The sequence below is a fragment of the Hirundo rustica genome, chromosome 2 (assembly GCF_015227805.2).
Source record: "Hirundo rustica isolate bHirRus1 chromosome 2, bHirRus1.pri.v3, whole genome shotgun sequence".
Taxonomy (NCBI): domain Eukaryota; kingdom Metazoa; phylum Chordata; class Aves; order Passeriformes; family Hirundinidae; genus Hirundo; species Hirundo rustica.
Genome location: NC_053451.1, coordinates 56,124,419 through 56,142,488, shown reverse-complemented (window position 1 = coordinate 56,142,488; position 18,070 = coordinate 56,124,419). Strand labels below are relative to the sequence as shown.

Here is an 18,070-nt window from a genome sequence, read left to right as displayed (position 1 = left end):
TTACTAAAGGCACTGGCTCCAGCAGCATGCCAGAAACAACAGGCTCTTCTTACAGACACAGAGAGGTATTTTATTCAAGTGAACAAAACCCACCTCTGCTAAGCCAGAGCAGATAAACTGCAGGGACCAGAAAAGCCTGCAGGCATTTGACAGTACCAGAGGAGGTCATTAGGGCACCTTTCCTGTACAAAGGCTGAATCCAAAGTACGAAGAAAGCACATCCTTAATGAGCAGGAATGGGTTTGTTCTGGAAAAACAGGAAAGGAAAAGTGGGAGAGAGGAAGGGAAGAGACCACCTACCATTGATCAAGACTGCAGTTCAGGGTTTGACATCACTGCAGTGTCTGTCTCTACGTGGCTGCTATGAGTTGGCAGAAATGGCTTGTTATGAGAAGAACAGCAACAAATCCTAGGTTAAAACTTCTGGTTTATGCAATGTAAAGATCTCCCTATAAAGAAACCTACCCTTTTATATCTATATGAAACAGACCCCAAAAGATTTTTTTTTTCTGACGAAGTTTTTGGTTTTGTGTGAAAGTTTAATATCTTAAGTCATGACAACAGTATAAAGAAATCATGGTAAAAGTTCTGTCTTTTTAAACACAAGGTCAAAGAGTACAGTCAAAGAAAGCTCTGCCATCACCTTGATAGGACACAGGGTTGTTTAAAGTGCAATTTAATAGCAAATTTAAGACATCCATTTTTTTTCCTGCAGCTGTTGCTTATGCTTTCAACAGCACTGGTACCACTCCACTCTGAAACCAGATTCTGCTCGAGTGCCAGATTTCCGTGGCTGCGTGTTCTTCACTGGTATTTTCATTGCAGTAAAACTGTAAGAGCCAGAGGCAAGTCAGTGAGATTGAGATGGCTCGTGAGATCATCATGGGAAGAATGAATCATCTGCCTTGGAAATATAAATGTTTATGATCACTGCTTCTATTCTGCACATATATCCTTGAGACACACAACTTTTACAAGGGTGTTGGTATTTATATAATTCCATAAATTTAGACAGTGCATTACAAACACAATATGCAGTTGTAGTTATAAATAGCGGAGCAGCAGGACAGAATTTTCAACTACTTCTTGTTTCCTATACTCCACAAACGACATGTGTGGCACAAGTTAAGGAACTAAAGGAAAGAAAATACAGCTATTAGGCCATAAAAAATCCCCATGTGAGTCTATTTCAGATGGTGGAATGGAAGGCTAGACTTCTACCAAAGAAAAAGATAATAAAGCCAGTCCCTGAGAGTTAAACTGCAACATTTAACCATGGCTAAAAGACAAAGAGCAGATTCGGGAGCAGAGGCTTGGAGAATAGATTTTTTTTTTGTGGCGTGTTTTCAGTGTCAATGTGACGAACTAACACCTGCCCTTGACAAGAAGCATTCTGGCAAACAAATGAGCAATATAATCAAAAGACTAAATTTGTTTCTAAACCTTGGCTGATGTTTCTTTTTCAGCACTCACAACACTATGGATGTACGCACAAACCCATGGAAAAAACCAAACACTGGGTGCTGTAGGAACATCGTAACAACGTACCGAGGCATTCTTCCAGAAGGCCAACTAATAAACTCTCAACCTACATGCAAAAGGCAACCAGTAACTCTTGGTAAACTTTCTAAACTTTGATAATGATATTGAGGGTTTGCTTCAGCAGTTAATTTGTCAGGCAATAACTGTAACAGCAGGTAAAGCCTAATACTGGGAACCTGAGGTCAACCAGCAATCCAGCACTGAAGCAGTTATAGTATCTCTATTTATTTTTTAAATAAATAAAACCTGAACCCTCATTTCCATTTCTCTGCTCAATTAGCAACTTAATTCAGGGAGGAAGAGGCTCCTGGTATCCGTGGTACTTTTTGAGCCAGGCCAGCTGTATCTTCCGTATTTTACACTGGATATATTAGATTTATATTGGATATATCTTATAACAGCTAAGTAAAACAATGTGTGCACTGCATTGCCGTTTTGAAACTACACTGAAATAGTTCTGGATGCTCAAGATACTCCCCACACACTGGACCATGACTTCACATGAGGAAGATCCATCCTGCTTGGCTCTAGAGAAGGACTCAAACACGTTTCATAAGAAGGAAAGACACTCAGAACCCGGAAGCTCTAGAGCAGGGATCAGCACCTACTCTAGGGAAGATCATACTCTGTGCCACTGCTGCTTTTGTGCCATGTGGAAATGGAATTACTTGACATGTTTTCCAAGGAAATGGCCACCTAGGGCAGAACAGATCAGGAAAGTGGTTTTAACAGCTCTCTGTATGTGCTTTAATGATTTTTTGTTACACTGATGTCTTTCAAAAAACGTTAGTTGGGTAGAAAATGCGAGCCTTTGCTCTAGTGTCCATAACAGATATCCTCTACGGTGCTCCTTCACACTGAATTGATGGAGTCTCCCACGTGTCCTCGTCTGCCAACTGAGCAGTCTGTGAAGTCTGATCCACAGGTTCTTTCTCACCCTGGGCTATTAATAATGCATCTTCTTGTCCTCCTTCTAACTGAGGGTCGGAGCTACAAGAACAATTAGATTCATCGGGCTTGTCCATGGAAGGCTCTGCTGTAGGTGTAGAGGACTGTTCAGTTTCTGCTTCAGCCTGTGGTTCTGTTTTAAGATGAAGTCCAAACATGTTATTTCTGACGAGGTATCGAACACACTGCAAAATCACATTCCTTTCATGTCGGATGTCCTGGGCCAGTAACTGGAAATTAAAAAAAAGAGAGAAGATGATGCACATTTCCCTCTACTGCTCTGTAGCTGATACATGCAGAGCAAGATTTACTGATCTACTCAGTAATTTCCAACATCTTTCAAGTTAAACAGTTGGCTCCCTCACACAGGTCCCGGAGGGACACAGGGCACATGGGGCTGGAGACTGCCATACCAGAGACAATGATGTTCTCATGTCATGGACTGTAATACAGGCCATGCATTCCAGTACTTCAGGGTAGCAGGTCTATTACAATTTTTCACACTTCCTGAGTTATACTGCAATTTATTATCCCATGCATTTTTAATTTAACCCCCCCATGAGTAAAAGATAAATACAAGGAAAGGGCATCTTTCATCAGGTACCCGACCATCAGGTACCGGATTTAAACAGCAGTAACTGGTTTGGGCTATAATACATACACCAATCTAATTCTAGTAGCTTAATCAAAGTGCTAGAGGCCTTCCTCATTGACTTGAACCTTATTGAAGTTCACTTTGGTAGTAGGAAAAAAAAACCTATCAGCCAGAGAGCTGAACGAACCTTTTTCATTGCGAGTGTCAGCAGAACTAGTAGTATAAACAAACACAAAATCTGAGCCAAGTGGTTAAATCTGTAACTACCTGATCATCTGCAGGACAGCTGTACTACACACTGCAGGAGATTTGGCTAAGTTTGCCTTGTAATGTCACCGAGAAGCTTTTTTTGTTATTACACGTTTCAACAGCGGTTTAACTGGCCACTTCTAAGTGTGAATATTTCTACTTAGATCAGGGCTAAGAGGTGTTACAAGCAGCTGACACCTAAAATGAGCCTTCAGGAACCTTCCATCTGAACTAGGTGATGTACTTCAGGGCAGATGAGGGACAGCATAGTGATGTTTTCTTTGCTCACCTGGGATAAACTGGTGAACTCCCAAATGGCCAAACCTAGGGCCCAGCTGGGCTGCAGCAATCACCCTATCAAAGACTGTATCTTTGTATTTCATTTTTTAATGCAGTATCACTAGAGTAACAGTGCACAAGCTTTTGATTTTGTCAGCATAGAGAATGACTAAATACACATTAGTGTTTGCATGTCTACAATAAATATATTTTAGTAGTGCCCAAGCTCACTGCTGAATGACTGCCAAGAGATACCCGCAGCTGTTCTCCTACCTCTCTTTCTTTTTTTAAAAAAATATCATTTCATTGATACAACCACCATTTTTTTTAGCATTCTAATGCACTTTCTGGATCCATTTTGTAAGATTTCAACCTTGCTCCCTCTCACAGTTTTTACACACTGATCATTTCTAATGACAGTGAAAGCCTACCTGCAAACTTCAGGCCCTCCTCCGTGATTCACAGCCACATTCTTTAAAAACAACCCTGAGCAATTTCAAAAGGCAAACAATCCTCACTAAAACACAGTTTTAAAAATGGACCATACTGGCAAGCTTCAGCTCAGGTTTCCTATGTACTGCCAGCTTCTCTCAGCATGTGGGACTTCATCTGACTTTCTTCCAGAGTCGTCACTGCTTTGATCACCAACAACTTTGAAGAGCAAGTGATAAAGGCAACTGCATGCTTGGGGAGCTACACAAAGGACAAACACTTCCTTTTCAGCCACTAGGAACTTTAATTCTTGGCAGCAATGGTACTATGTACTAAAAAGACTACTGAGGGATTTCTCCCACATCTGCAGCTTGGGATGTACCTTATCAGGTATCTCTTGCCGAAACATCCTGTACTGTTTCAGAGCTCTGATGTCATTGGCACCCTGATTTCTCCTGTGTTTTGCCTACTGCAAATTTTCCCTTGATGGAGGAGCTTTACGCTATTTATAGAATCACAAGAGTAGTACTGCTTTTGAGTAATAAATACAATAAAAGCTCCAAGGTTCTGTTGGAGCTTTCTAAAGAAAGACATCAAGCTTTCTGGCCAAATGGGTTGTTTTGCCCTGCTACTGGGAATACCTTGGACTACAAACCTCCTTCTACCTTCTGAAACACCAATCTGCTGCTCTTCAAGGTGCTGTCCCTTCCTCAGATCGATCTAAACATGCCTAGAGAAGAAACCCTTCTGCAAGCAGGCTGCAGCTCAACACCATTCTGTAGTTAAAGTCACCAACACACTTCTCAACACGATCTCTTTGCATGTGCAAAAAGAACTGTGTGCTCCTCCAGCAGAGGAAGGTGGCTGAACAGCAAAGCTGGGAGCAAAAAGGTCAGATCATGGCTGCAGGGACTACACGCAAACAAAACCTAATGGATGCTGCCACAGGGAAGGGAAGAGAGGGGAACAAACGGCTTGTTCCTTGTGCAGCTCACTTTAGACACATGATTCAGTTGTCATCTGTTGCTTACCAAAGTCAGTCATTACCTGATGCACGTCAGGGTATCTCAATTTTTCTATTAAAGCATCTTCACCTTCTCCAAGTGAAACACTCACTTTACTGTTCTTAAGCCAGGCCCTGTGCTAACAGACTGCTCTAACTTCCACAGGGAAGAGGAGAAACACTCACAAATAGTTCTCCTCTTGCACAGGAGGCATTATTTTAGCCTCTTACCATTTCCAGCAGAGTTGGGCGGCGCTTGGGAAGGCGAGGTAATGTTTTCCTGCCCCGCTTATCAGGCCCTCTGCGGGGACGCGCATTTGAATTCGAGCTCCTTAACGTTGTGCCTGCGCACTCTGGGCGGTTTTGATTTGGTTTCCGACTCTGAGGAGCAGGAGTAGCTTGAGGTGTATTTCTCAGCACAGCCTGGTTTCTCTCAGCTTTTGTTGCAGTCTTGACAGGGATTTCTTAAAGAAAAAGAACACACTTTCATCTGGAACTTAAAAGCCTCTTCAACATGCTCATATCCCCATGCACTGGCAGTTCATTAGTATTATTCTCGCTCACACAATCTGATGTGAAGACGCTCAAGGTTTACTTGGAGGAAGGAAGGGTTTTGTTTGGCTTGGGTTTTCTTTTTAAATACAAAGAATAATCTCGAAACATTCAGGGAAAAGAAAACAAGGTACTTCAATTCTACAGAACAAAAAGAAAAACAAAAGGAATAAGACCTGATAGAGATTTTTCAAACCTCTGCCTTCTTATCACTTAAGTACATTGCTTCACATTATAGCTTGCTGCAAATTTGGCTGCTGAGAAAATCATGATACAGTTAGGGCAGAGGATGCCCAAGTTCAATTCACTGTCTGCTAGAGGCTCTCTAACTTTGGGTGGGCCACCCCGGGCAAGTAAGGCATAGTAAATATTCACAAAAACAAGCAGCAGCAGCAGCAACTCCTCACCACACACTGATGCATACACTCAGAGAACCACAACATCCAACTAACACAGAGTCCAAATCCTACTGAAACACCCAGCAGCCCTCTATGGAAAAAGCCTTTAAGGATGTGAAAGAGTGACAATAAGAACTTTTTCCTAGCACTATTCAAATATGATTTGAAGCAAGACTGAAAAAAGGTTCCTTATTTTGCCCCAGCTAGGAGAGAAAAGGCTTGGGAAATTTGACGACACAAACCTAATCAAAGACATTTCATGCCTCCTCTCTCAACCCAGGACATGCTGCTGAGAAAAGGACAGCAAAAAAAACCACAGTCCAGCTCGCAGTCCCCAGCACTGCAGTGTGACACAGGGCAGAAGGGGAGAGGAGAAGGGCAGAGGTTGTTTCTACACACCTTCGGGCTCGCTGTCGGATGCGCTGCCGTAGTTGGCTGACAGCGCACTAAGGGCAGAGGTCACCTGCCTGGGGACGACTGTCATTCCCAGCCTCCCATCCTCCTCAGCTGCCTCATCCTTGTCAGATTCTGCAGGGAAAGAAAAGACAAGAGGGATTTTTCCCAATAATCCTGCCAACAGCCAGCCTTGCTGCTAAATCCCTGTCTCAGCACCACACACACCTGACGTAGGGCACCGCTGCTCAGTGCTGTGGGCTGATAGAAAACCCCCACAACTGCCTACCCTCTACAGATAGCTGGTGGCAAACTGCAGCCTCCGCTGGTTTATAGTCCTGCCAGCAATGTTACTGAAACAAAAATGTTTCCTGAACACCAGCTTGAGCTTTCTGCTTCCTTCTTTGTGAACTAAATATAATTATAGGTTTTGTTATCAAGCATAGGTAAAGAGAGAGAGAGGATTTCATAATATGTTTTGAAGTCTTGCTGGACTTAGTTCTGAGATGGAAGAGAAGGATTTAGAAGCCAATCCGGGGGACTTTAAAAAAAAAAAAAAAAAAAAAAAAAAAAAAAAAAAAAGGAGGATCAAAAAGATGTACCTATAGAGTAAAATCATGGATTTGGGCTGGTTGTTTTTTTTTATGTTGTTGTTGTTTTAATTCTACTTAGTTATAGTGTGGTTTTTATTATTTGTCCTGGCTATATTTCTCAATTGTATAAAAAGTTGCAATTAGCTTTTAATATTATGTAATAAACCAGTACCACATTCCTTTTCTACCTACTATAACAGAAGTCACTAGCTGTACTTTGGCATAATTAGACCTTTTATCATGAAGTAAAACACACATGCTGCAAGGAAATACAGATATATTTAAGCATACTTAAGTCTCCCAACATGCAAAGATTACTGGAATAAACAGATTGCATAGGGATGCTGAGTCCTTATTCTGACTAACTGAAGATTATGTTTTCAGGAGGGAAAAACTCAGCATCAGACATCTTTCCAGGGAATGTATTTTACCCTTCTTGCTAAAAATAACCAAAGTTATATATAAGTCAGCTTACATGCCATATTCTAGGAGTACTGCATCACTGCTGACTAGATTATAAATAGTTAGATCTGAAGAATTTATACCGCTGCCAGTATGAGGAAAAAAGACATGCTCACAAAAAAACCCAGCAAAAAAGCAAACCCAAAAAACCTAAGCAGCAATACTTCAGAGAACACACACACATGTAGAACGTAAAGAGTAATAATACAGCAAAGAAAAGAATTAAAAGTAAAATACTGACATTTTACGTAATTCACTTAACTCATACAAGAAAATCCATTTGTTTTCACTTTCTAAACACTGCTGTTTTCAAAACCACAAAGGGATATTTAATGGTCTTTAAAAATAATTTGGCTGTTGAAGTACTTCATTCTTCTTCTGGTTTTATAAGTATTTTCTAATCTCACATGTTAATTTAGCAACCCAAGTTGGTGCTGCATGGCCTTTAGACTACTGTACAATATTTACATCAAAACACGTAACTCTGCACACAAACTTCATGTCAGACTTCCAAAATCGTGACTAGGAAGCAGAAAGTCTCAGCACCTAAACTTAAAACAATTTAAAATAAAACTTCTCCAAGTTCCTTCATCTTACCAACATCACCATTTGCCAGAAGACCAAGAGGGTCCACGTCTTTCTCATATGCCTGGCCTGCCAAAGTATTTTGCTTTTCATTTTCCTTTTCACATGTGCTGTTTTCTGGCCCATTGGCTTCATTTTGAGTACTGTGCTCATGATAATCACCACCATTTTTCCTAAATTTCTTCCAGAACGGGCGCCATTGTCTTTTCCTGTGTCTTCGTTGATGCCCAAGAGCCTCTCCATTTTCTGGAGGTTTCCACATCCCCTTCATTTTGCTGGAGAACAGAAAGAGAAAGCTCATACAGATGATAAGCTATGAGAATAAAAACAACTGCTGTAACAAAATGGCTCAGGCCTTTGTTTAAGGTTCAGCAACACAGAGCGACGCCAGGACTTACACCAGCTCAGCTAACATGAGGTGACAGACCGTAAAATCAGTCACACCTCATCTCAGGCAGGGCAATGGGACAAAGCTGGAACCTGAATGAACAGTTCATGACTTTCAGTTTTCAACAAGGCCAAGGGTACATGGGCTAAGAAAGTTTCTCAGTAACCTGCAGTGTGAGTACATGGTGTTTTCATTTCAGATAACGAAGTCAACAAATACTCTCTTGACTTAAGCATGAAAGTCATTCCAAACAGTGGCAACATGAAGTTTAAAGGAAAGCATCTACTATAAATATTCTTTCATTGCTGAAAACTGTTTTTTCTAGTTACAGCTCTGAGAAGCATCTTGCTGCACCAAATCCATTCAGCCATCTGACACCATCAGCTGCAATGACTACCTACTCCCGCCTCCAACTAACATGCCATTCATCTTTTCCATTCCAAGGAAAAGGAATAAAAGAAATGTCCATCAGGATAACGCATTTTTTTAAAACCTGAAACAAAATAACAAGTCCTGAAATACAGGAAGAGCACGCTGGTTCCACTTATCTTTCGTGGCTCCATTATCTTCCAGGTTATCCTGTAACACATGTAGATAGGAAGATACCTAGAAAGCTTAACAAACTCTGGTCAAATTCTATAGATACAAGAATAAATGTGACCAAGAAAGAAAAGCAAATATAGAAAGGACAACTGACGCTTCTTGAAAATATTTATTTCCAAGCAACAGAAACTTAATTCAGCAAAACAAGACTGTAACTACTCATCAGTACATTACAACAGCAAAAACCACACAAGATCTCCAGTCCTGAATGAGCCCCGTGGTTGGCTCGGATCAGTCCTCCCTGCCTCAGCCTCACCTACAGCACAGCTGAGGACCCATTATCCCTAGTCAACCACATGCCCCATGATGTGGGATGCTGTGCTCATGTCTGGAATCTCTGAAATGTTGCAGCAAGGTGTTAATATTTTGTGTCAAAGGACTTTTTGTGTGCCTTCATTCTGTGGTCTAAACAAGCCATCTAATGCCCCATCCTTCCTGAGTCACAAGAAAGAGTGTATAAAGCGGGATTACACTTTATTCACCTCCTCCACCTATGCTATTTTTCTAGGCCTCCATCACACAGCCCTTTCAAGCCACTTTGCTTGTTCAGAAATGCTCCCGTTACCAGCATTCCTCTCTTCCTTGCTTTTCTGGCCTTATCAAGTCCTTCCTGAGAAGAGAGCAAGGCTCGTCACAGCACCCAAAATTACTTTATATTGCAACAGAACACATTTAATTTCATTCTCCAGTCATTTCACTTCCGTGTCGAACACTGACTGCTCACCCCTGATGGCATCACCCACCACAGTGCTCCTGTGACACAAGTGGCAAGCCACTGTCTTCCTGTGCATCAGTCCCTCACCCACAAAAGAAGGCTAATATTATTTCCTATGATTCAACTCCAACAAGAGAGAAAACAACCACGCTCTATATTCAGCAGGTAGTACAACCTAGAAGATACTAAGCAAATCCAGGTTCAATTAGAACTGTAGTCCTTGACCAAGGGTTATAAACAACTTTCTAAATTCTCTTGGGCCTCAAACACCCAGAAAGAAACCTCAAGGTCAAAACCAAACATCAGCCTGGCACCTGCCTTCTGCCATTCCCTCATGGAAGATACCCTGTCACCCTGGTTTTTCTGAGTTTTTTAAAGCCTTTTGATTGTTTTTAAAATGGAGTCAGATTTTTAGCTACCGTACAATATTAGGAGCAGTTTCTACCTTTTCCCACACATGTAACATAAACAAATCCTTTGTTTTTCATTCTCTGTCCTTTGTTTGCATATTTCTAACCTGAAAACAATTGTAACTGACAGCTGCTCTGGCCATTTGGCTGGAAGGTGAAAACTCCAGAAGCCAATCCACAGCCAGACCCACAAATGTATAAAAAGTAAGAAATAAACAGGCAGAGGGGCTTCTCGGCCTTGGCACAGCCTTGTGCTCTCTGAGAGGAACCCTCTGCCCTGCGAAAATCTCTCGTCTCCGTGTGATTGCTTTGCATATCCCGGTCACAATACCCTGCTCTTCACTCTCCATTCAGAGGGCATGGAGAGCTGTGCACTACTACTCAGGTGTTGTGAGACACCAGACAGGCTTCCAAAGCCGTCCTTCTGCATCTCTGATCTCACACGCAGGGACGCTGAGCCTTAGGAGCTGCAAAGCACTTCAGAGAACCACAAATGGAAAGCACCATGGCAGTGTTAAGCATATAATCCTTTCTAAATATTACTTAGCTATTTGCTTTAAGAGCACAGCTTGCAGAGAACAAGCTGTATTCTATTTTTTCCTCACACATCAGTAAATTTGCCAGATAAGCACCAATTCCAGAATGTTTACTGCTGATACACAAAGCAGAAATGACAGCTTATGGACAGTTCACCAAGTCAAGAGTGCTACTAGCTCAGGGGAGAGAGGGGAGAAAAAGAAGAGATTTCTAGAATCAACTAGAATAAAAAGTTGCTACACAGAAGTAAACAACCTGCAATTTTGAGGGCCTTTTTTTTTTTTTTTTTTTTTTTAAACAGTTTTCCAGATATACAGTTACTAACAGCATGTAACAGCATGGAATTGCTGATGGACATTTAAGACTACTTGATGCATCTGACTCATGGCTACAAAAGTTAGCAAATAAAACCTCTAGACATCAAACAGCTTGTTACTGTGACCAAGAAAATCAACCTTTGCTCCTAAGAATCTCCAAACATAAGATCTTATGTTTGCAGCTTTAGTTTCAATGCCGAGGTTTAGTTCCTCAGGTGCAAAGCACTCCTGCAACGTTACGTCCTTTGAAGGAAGTTTTACTTCTATAAATCTTTCCTTTCAGTCATGAAAGGCAACTGGTTGGGTGGGGGCAGGTAACTGCTGGATCTTCTGAAGCACATGCTGCAAACAGGTAATTTGCACTGTTCATGTTTAAAAAATTACACTAACTTCTAATTCTGCACTAGCTCAATCATTTTACCAAACTGCAAGTTTTGTTTTGTTTGCTGTCATTCCCTGTACAAAAAGCTAGGCAAACCCCAGCTTCACTTCCGTGCAGCAGAAAATGGCATTTAGCAAGAGCCCCTCAGGACTGTCTGCTCCTGTCTTCCAGCTCAGTCATTCTAGTTTAAACAAGCAATATTTTAGGAGTGTGGCTCATTATAATATTTTTTTAAAAAAAACCCCACAGGTCCTAAAGCAGAGCTAATGAAGTTAGCTGGTTCTACCTAGCTAGATGTGGAACTGAGAGAGGAGAACAAAACCATGTTGGAAACTAATTTATAAGGCAGAGAACAGATAAATCCAAGATGATTAAGTACTAGCTCAGAATAATGCTAGCAAATAGATGTAATTTTATTTTCATCCAGTTTTCATTATAAATTAAGTAGTGCTGCTTCTTTTTTCTACCCCCCCCATTTTTCACCTTCTTGACTTGACTACTGATTTATCATCAGAAGGGAGAGAGAGAAAGAATAAAATCTCTGTTGGCTATTTTCAGGCAATAAAGGATTAAACCATGTGGAATCATTATGTTGCATGACTTTTGTCCCCATTACTATTTTTTCAGAGACCAAGGTTATGCTGATCTAATGAATGGCCACTAGAAAGTGGTTTTCTCAAAGAAGCCAGAATACCAGATTTTTAATGTAGTTATTGTTTTATTTAACTGAAGTGGACTTCGGAGCACTATGAAGTAAACAAAAGAATATTACATCAGCAGTTTGTCAAATGGCCTGTCCCCTCTTAAAGGGCAGCCAGATTCTGTATACAGTGGGAGCAGTAAGTGCTGGGAGACCACAGTAAGAAGCATACTTTTGAACTCAGTGGGAGGAAAGCAACAAGCTTGGTTCAAAACACTTACCCAAACTGCTGGGTAGTCAGCACTTCTCCCCTTTCCTCCTTCTGCATCTGCATTTCCTTCTTCCTTTCAATGTTTGCCAACGTAGGAAAATTTCTAGAAGCAAAAAAAAAAAAAAAAAATAGTTTCACTGGCTCTTAAAGGATTCACTGTAGTTTCTCAATTCCCACTCTATCAAACCAGCTTTCCTATAAACATTACAGATTTTTAAAAATTTTCAAGGAAGTTTAACAGACTGTTTCTTTCTTCAAAAGGCATTTGTGAGGAAAAGAAACCTGAATGCATCTATGCTTACATATCCAGATGCATCAAACAAAACACACAAAAAACAATTTAAAAATCTATCACACTAGCATTCTTAGATTTACCAAACCATCAAGCAAGGTACAGACAAACAGTTTGGATACAGTTATGGACCCTCTCTTTGCCCCAACACGTAACAGCATGATTTAGTCCTCCTATTTTATTTCTATGGAGCTTCAACTGGATTATTTGAATGACATGCCTTTAGCAAATTAACTGCTGAGGTTTTGTAAACTTAAAAAAAAAAAAAAAAAGTTATTTGGACAGCTTCTGGGCTCACAAGATTCCTTCAATGTGACAGGGAAAAGCACACAAGTTCCATCTCAAGCAATATTCAGCAATGTGCTTGCACGCTGACCTCAAGTTCACCAGAATTACTGCCCCTTTTTAATTCCACATTCAAGAAAAAATGCCAAATCATGCCGATGAAAAGAAATCTACTGTTACAACCATCCCCCAAACCATCCGGTCTCTGCCATTCCCCACCTCCCTTAACATCCTTCCCTCCAGACAAATGCCTCGCTGGTTCTAACACGCAGAGCCTGGGCAGCAGGCTCTGTACCAGCAAAGCCCCAAAATGGCTACACTGCTCGCTCTGCAAACATTCGTTAGCTAAATGCCAGTGCTTTGAGATAAAGGTGGTAAATGAGAAACATGTGCACACACTCCCCCAGCTTCTGGATAGAAACACAAAGGATAAATATTTGATGTCTATTAAAATGGAGCAAAGAGAAACCTAGAACAGCTTCTCACTAAAAACAGCCGTCAAAAGAGACATGTATCTTTCTTTAAATATTTCATCTTATCACATGCATTTCCCCTATATTACAGCATGAATGGTTAGTGTCACATTGATTCAAGACAGCTTTAACCACATACCAAGGGAAAAAGAGAAGCATTTTCCACAAGACAAACCAAAACACACTACAGAACTTGTCTCCTTTAAGAGGATTTGAACATGAGCTGTCAACATCTATTTTCTTTGGATTTCTCCCAGAAATCTGCCACACAGCTCAAGTGAGCATAGGAATATGATCCCTGCTCTTCCCTGTTAGTTAGATTTGTTCATTCATGTTACAACACTCCCAGCACACAGCAAATGTGCAATGAAGTCTTTAATCTCAAAAACTTCACACTGACAAAGACCCCTGTGCTCCGCGGTTTTAGGAGAAGGTGCTTTCCTTCAAACACAAAGGCTTCCAGGAGGAAAGCAAGCTATAAAACAAGTAGTTATGCTCAAAAAATCCCCACGCTTATTGTAGGGATTGTGGGGGAGAGTGGGAGGCAGTGGAGGGGGGTGGTGTTTTAAATATAAGGGAAGACCCTAAATACTAGAGCAAAGGAGTCTTCGAATGCCCCAGCACTTATGCTGATTAAGAACATATTCAGACACGCTCTCACAACACGATTTGAGACATGAATGCCTCCCACTTTCATTCCTGTGAGTTACCACTCCCTCCACGAGCCACCGTAATGGACTGTACCAACGCTTTCAGTTCCATTTACTGCCAAGACTGACAGATTTCTCCTAAACCACCCTTCCAGCTGACACAGGCAGTAACTGACAGCCGGCAAGAGCTCAAGTCACGAGTCCCGGTGTGCCTGCAGAAACACATCTGAAGGCATCTGCAGTGGCTGTGTTTATTTTCCCCAGCTCCTCTCAAATGTTAAATGGCATTTTACTCACTGCCTTTACCTCATGCCTTTACTGACTGAGTTTCTCCACATAAAAGGCCATATGCTCAAATCCCAAGACCTGACTTGGGTTTGCACCCTTCTAAGATGGCACGCCCTCCTCCTCTCCTAAGAAACTGATGTTCCTAAAATGTTACCTACAAACACCACTGAAGCAGAAGTACCCCAGCACTTATGCCTTGCAAACAACTTGTCAGAGCTTGAATACGAACAGCTTCATCAGTCCCCACAGGGGTTTACGAACCTAAGCAACTCATTGTAAAAGGGAGAGTTAAACCAGGACGTGATGGTTTGGCATTTCATGAAGGCAGCGCAGCCTGAGAAGGCAGCCCGCTTTCACAGCAGCTGCAGCTCCCAACTGTACATACTCCTACAGTCCAGAGTTTTTCAAAATAAATTGATAATATCAGAAAACTGCTTTCCAGGCTAAGATGAGTATATTAGATATATCCCAGCAAAGTGAGACACGCAGGTAAAGCATACCCTAAAGCTTCTAGAGACAGGCAACACTGACGCTGAGCATAATCAATAGCATGTGTGTCTTAGTGAATAGATTTTTTTCCCAATATATGAGCACACTAGCCAGAGCCATGCATTTTTTTATAGGCCAGCATACTTGATCTTGCTCTCATAAACATTGGAGTAAAGCAGCTCTTAGCGAGCAGTGAAGAAACAGGGCTTTGCCAACATCTAACAGAAAAGAGACCTGTTTCTGTAGCAGTTTACACAATGGATTCCTGAGACAAGAGCTGTACAAGTTCATCATTTTAATAGGAACAGCACTGTGAGAAAAATGCCTCAATAATTTCTTGAGCCGATCTTAATTGCATATGCACAGCCAACAGCAAAGAAGACATGGATAGCCCAAAGGGAACAAAAATGACCCAACAGAGCTGATAAAATCTTGGCTTAACTTTCCCACATCTGATTTAACCATATGCTAGCTGAAGCAGTTTTATTTCTAATCTATCCCAGCAGATCAGAGTAAACTTCACTGTATCTATGTTTACCTTGATCTACCAACACATCCCTTCTACTTTGCTTTGTCTTCTCTACCTTTACCAAGTCATAAGAAATTATTTTCCCTATCACATACTTCACTCCTATGAATGCAACACGAGGGAGGATTCCAAACTACTCTAGTACTATCACTATGCAACAAGAAAACCACAAATGAATTAAAAGTGGTGCGGTTAACAGCACTGGACCCCAAGCACTAAGCACATGCTCAGCCTGTGAGATGTACTGCGAGGAAATACAACTGACAATTCCTATCTGAACAAACCAATGCCAAGAGATTAAAGAAAGTGGGGCAGAAAGGAGAGAATTTACAGGCAACGCACAAGCTCAAGAAAATCCCCCAATGTTAAATTAGGAGTTAAGCAAAAGTAAGTTTAATGATTCGCTTTAACGCTAAAGCAGCCTTGCCACATTCTTACTAATAACCATTGCTCAAGAAATGTTGGTGAGAAACAGATGGGCTGGCAGGACCCAGATCTCACTTGTGGAGCAGGGAAGACAGCAATACCTCATTCTGACACATTAAGGAAATGCATTGCAGATAATTCTTTTTAAGCTCATGTTGAAAAATATGCTGAAGACAGCACATTTCTCAACACTTGGAAGGGACAGGACAAATCAAAACAAGAAATGTTGATGTCAGACTTCACAACCATCTGTCTGCAAAACACAGGGAAACCCTGAGATCCCATGGAACTTCATCTCCATTGCTCTTTGCTTGATTAGACTTCTTGGCTCAGCAGGTTCAACAGGAAAACAGCATTCCAACCCAGCATGCTTCATCCAGAGATACTCCTTACCAGCTCTCCTCCTCCTCCTTCCTCTATGAGAGTAAGGCTACACATTAAACACAAGCTCCATCTTGAAGATTTTAAGCAGGCTACACAATTGAGCAACACAGCAGCTAATTAAGAAGAAAAATCTCAACTCTGCAAGTAATTATTTATAACGGCTGAAAGAACAAGCAAGACAGGATGCAGCATGGAAACACACATATTAAATCACTGCAACCTAATTAGAAACAAACTATTAATGACCTAAAAAGATTCATTCTTAGCTCTGATTGGAGCTTCTAGAAAGAAAAAGGCTTCTTCCTGTCACCATAAACCAAAACTGCTTAATAGCTCAGACTCCCTCTGGTGTCCCTTTTTTCTGTACAATGCAATGTTTACTGTGAGTCAACAACAGACCTTCAGTATTAAACTGATGCTTTGCTGGTGACCCAATTAATGCTGCACAAAAGTTCCAGCTGGCTTTGTCCTTCTGCCTGCCTCCCACCCCTTTTTTGTTTTTTTTAATTAAAAAAAGAAGGATGCTCACAGAGCTTCCTTGCTGTACAGAGTAACAAAAGCCACCCAGGTAGTCATTCTACACCCATCCATCATGGCTAAATAGGAAGCCCACAGAAGCCTGAAGTACCAAGACAAGGCACTACTCCATCTAGTGGCCTTGGCTCAGATAGTCCTCATCCCATTTCGCCTTTCCTGGTCGGTGGCTGTGACCACGCGACTTTACCTCCTTCGATTTTACTGTGCTGCAGCGAGCAAAGGCTTTCAGCCTTTAGCTGTATCACAGCCAAATTATATTCGTCTGTAAAACCAACATCAGATCCTTCAGAAGCTCAGCAAAACCATCTCAGGCAGAGCATCACCCTTACAATTAAGTGTAGATAAAGGCTGCTGTGATTTGCAGCACCCACTTCCCACACAAACAGTATCTTATCCATAATTTTACGTTCAATTCCCACCTCCCTAATGTTCTAGTAGAGCACATACTGACATTTACACCTTACACATCATTTCAACACCTAAACCTCAGCATCAGCTGCTAGGCAGGAACTCTCCTGAACACCTCCCAAAATAGAGAAGTGTATGAAAAGTCAAAAATGAGCAGCAAAGACTCTCTCAGAGACTGCATACAAGTATGAATATTCTTCCTTGCAGCTAACATTAGAAAATTAGTCACCAAAAAAACCACAACAGCAATATGTAAACTGAAAGCAAACAAAAACCAAGCCCTCAAGCATTCTTTTGAATAAAAGGAAATCTTGGAATGAAAACTAATCTAACACCAAAACTTGCCAAATCTAATACTAAAATTATATTTGCACAGATCACAACCAATTTTTGCCTGCTTAAAGATGGGATTTTAAAAATGGGAGAAAATAATCTCTTGTTTCTGTATCAAAAAAAGCTCCTTTTTTTTTAAGAACCTATGGATTATTTTCATTTGTAAAAAAAGAACAGCAGGTGCAACAGTTGACTACTGTCAGCTGTGATGTGCTGACACAGTGGTAAGATTTCCCCTTTGCCTTTCTGAAATTTGCAGAAAAAGCTGAAACCATGTCCAAAGAAAAATTAAGACCTCCAAGAGTGAAGTTACATGGGGAGAAATTTTGCTTCTCCATACAGGAAAAAATCGATGGGAGGCAGTTAAAAAATTCTACAATAAATTCCATTCATTTTTCTTTTTCAACAAAAACAGTGAAAAAAGTATTAAAGGAAGCTCAAAGCAAGAATGCATTAACATTGCCTTCTGACACAGATGCAAGGTGGGTACATCAGTAAGATTCCACCAGACCACTGGGTTTATTTTCACGAAAAATCCCACACGTGTTTAGTACACTGCCCTAGCTCATCACCACTGATCTCAAAACTCGATTTATACCACTTCCCATTCTGCACATAGGACTCTTGCTCATGGAAACAAGTGACCATGCACTGTCACTTGCAAGACTATATTCTAAATTAT

The 18,070-nt window shown here is 41.1% G+C and overlaps 1 protein-coding gene across 1 annotated transcript in view; it reads right to left on the bottom strand.

The window, feature by feature from the left end:
• Window positions 1–577: 577 nt before the first annotated feature.
• Window positions 578–18,070, bottom strand: part of NUFIP1 (nuclear FMR1 interacting protein 1) — a 21,589-nt gene continuing 4,096 nt past the window's right edge. The window contains exons 7-11 of the mRNA XM_040055259.1: window positions 12,305–12,397; window positions 8,044–8,306; window positions 6,398–6,526; window positions 5,280–5,512; window positions 578–2,720 (exon numbers count right to left, since the gene is read on the bottom strand). Of these exons, the coding sequence (XP_039911193.1) occupies window positions 2,382–2,720; window positions 5,280–5,512; window positions 6,398–6,526; window positions 8,044–8,306; window positions 12,305–12,397 (1,057 nt within the window). The 3' untranslated portion in view covers window positions 578–2,381. The remainder of the gene's footprint in view (window positions 2,721–5,279; window positions 5,513–6,397; window positions 6,527–8,043; window positions 8,307–12,304; window positions 12,398–18,070) is intronic.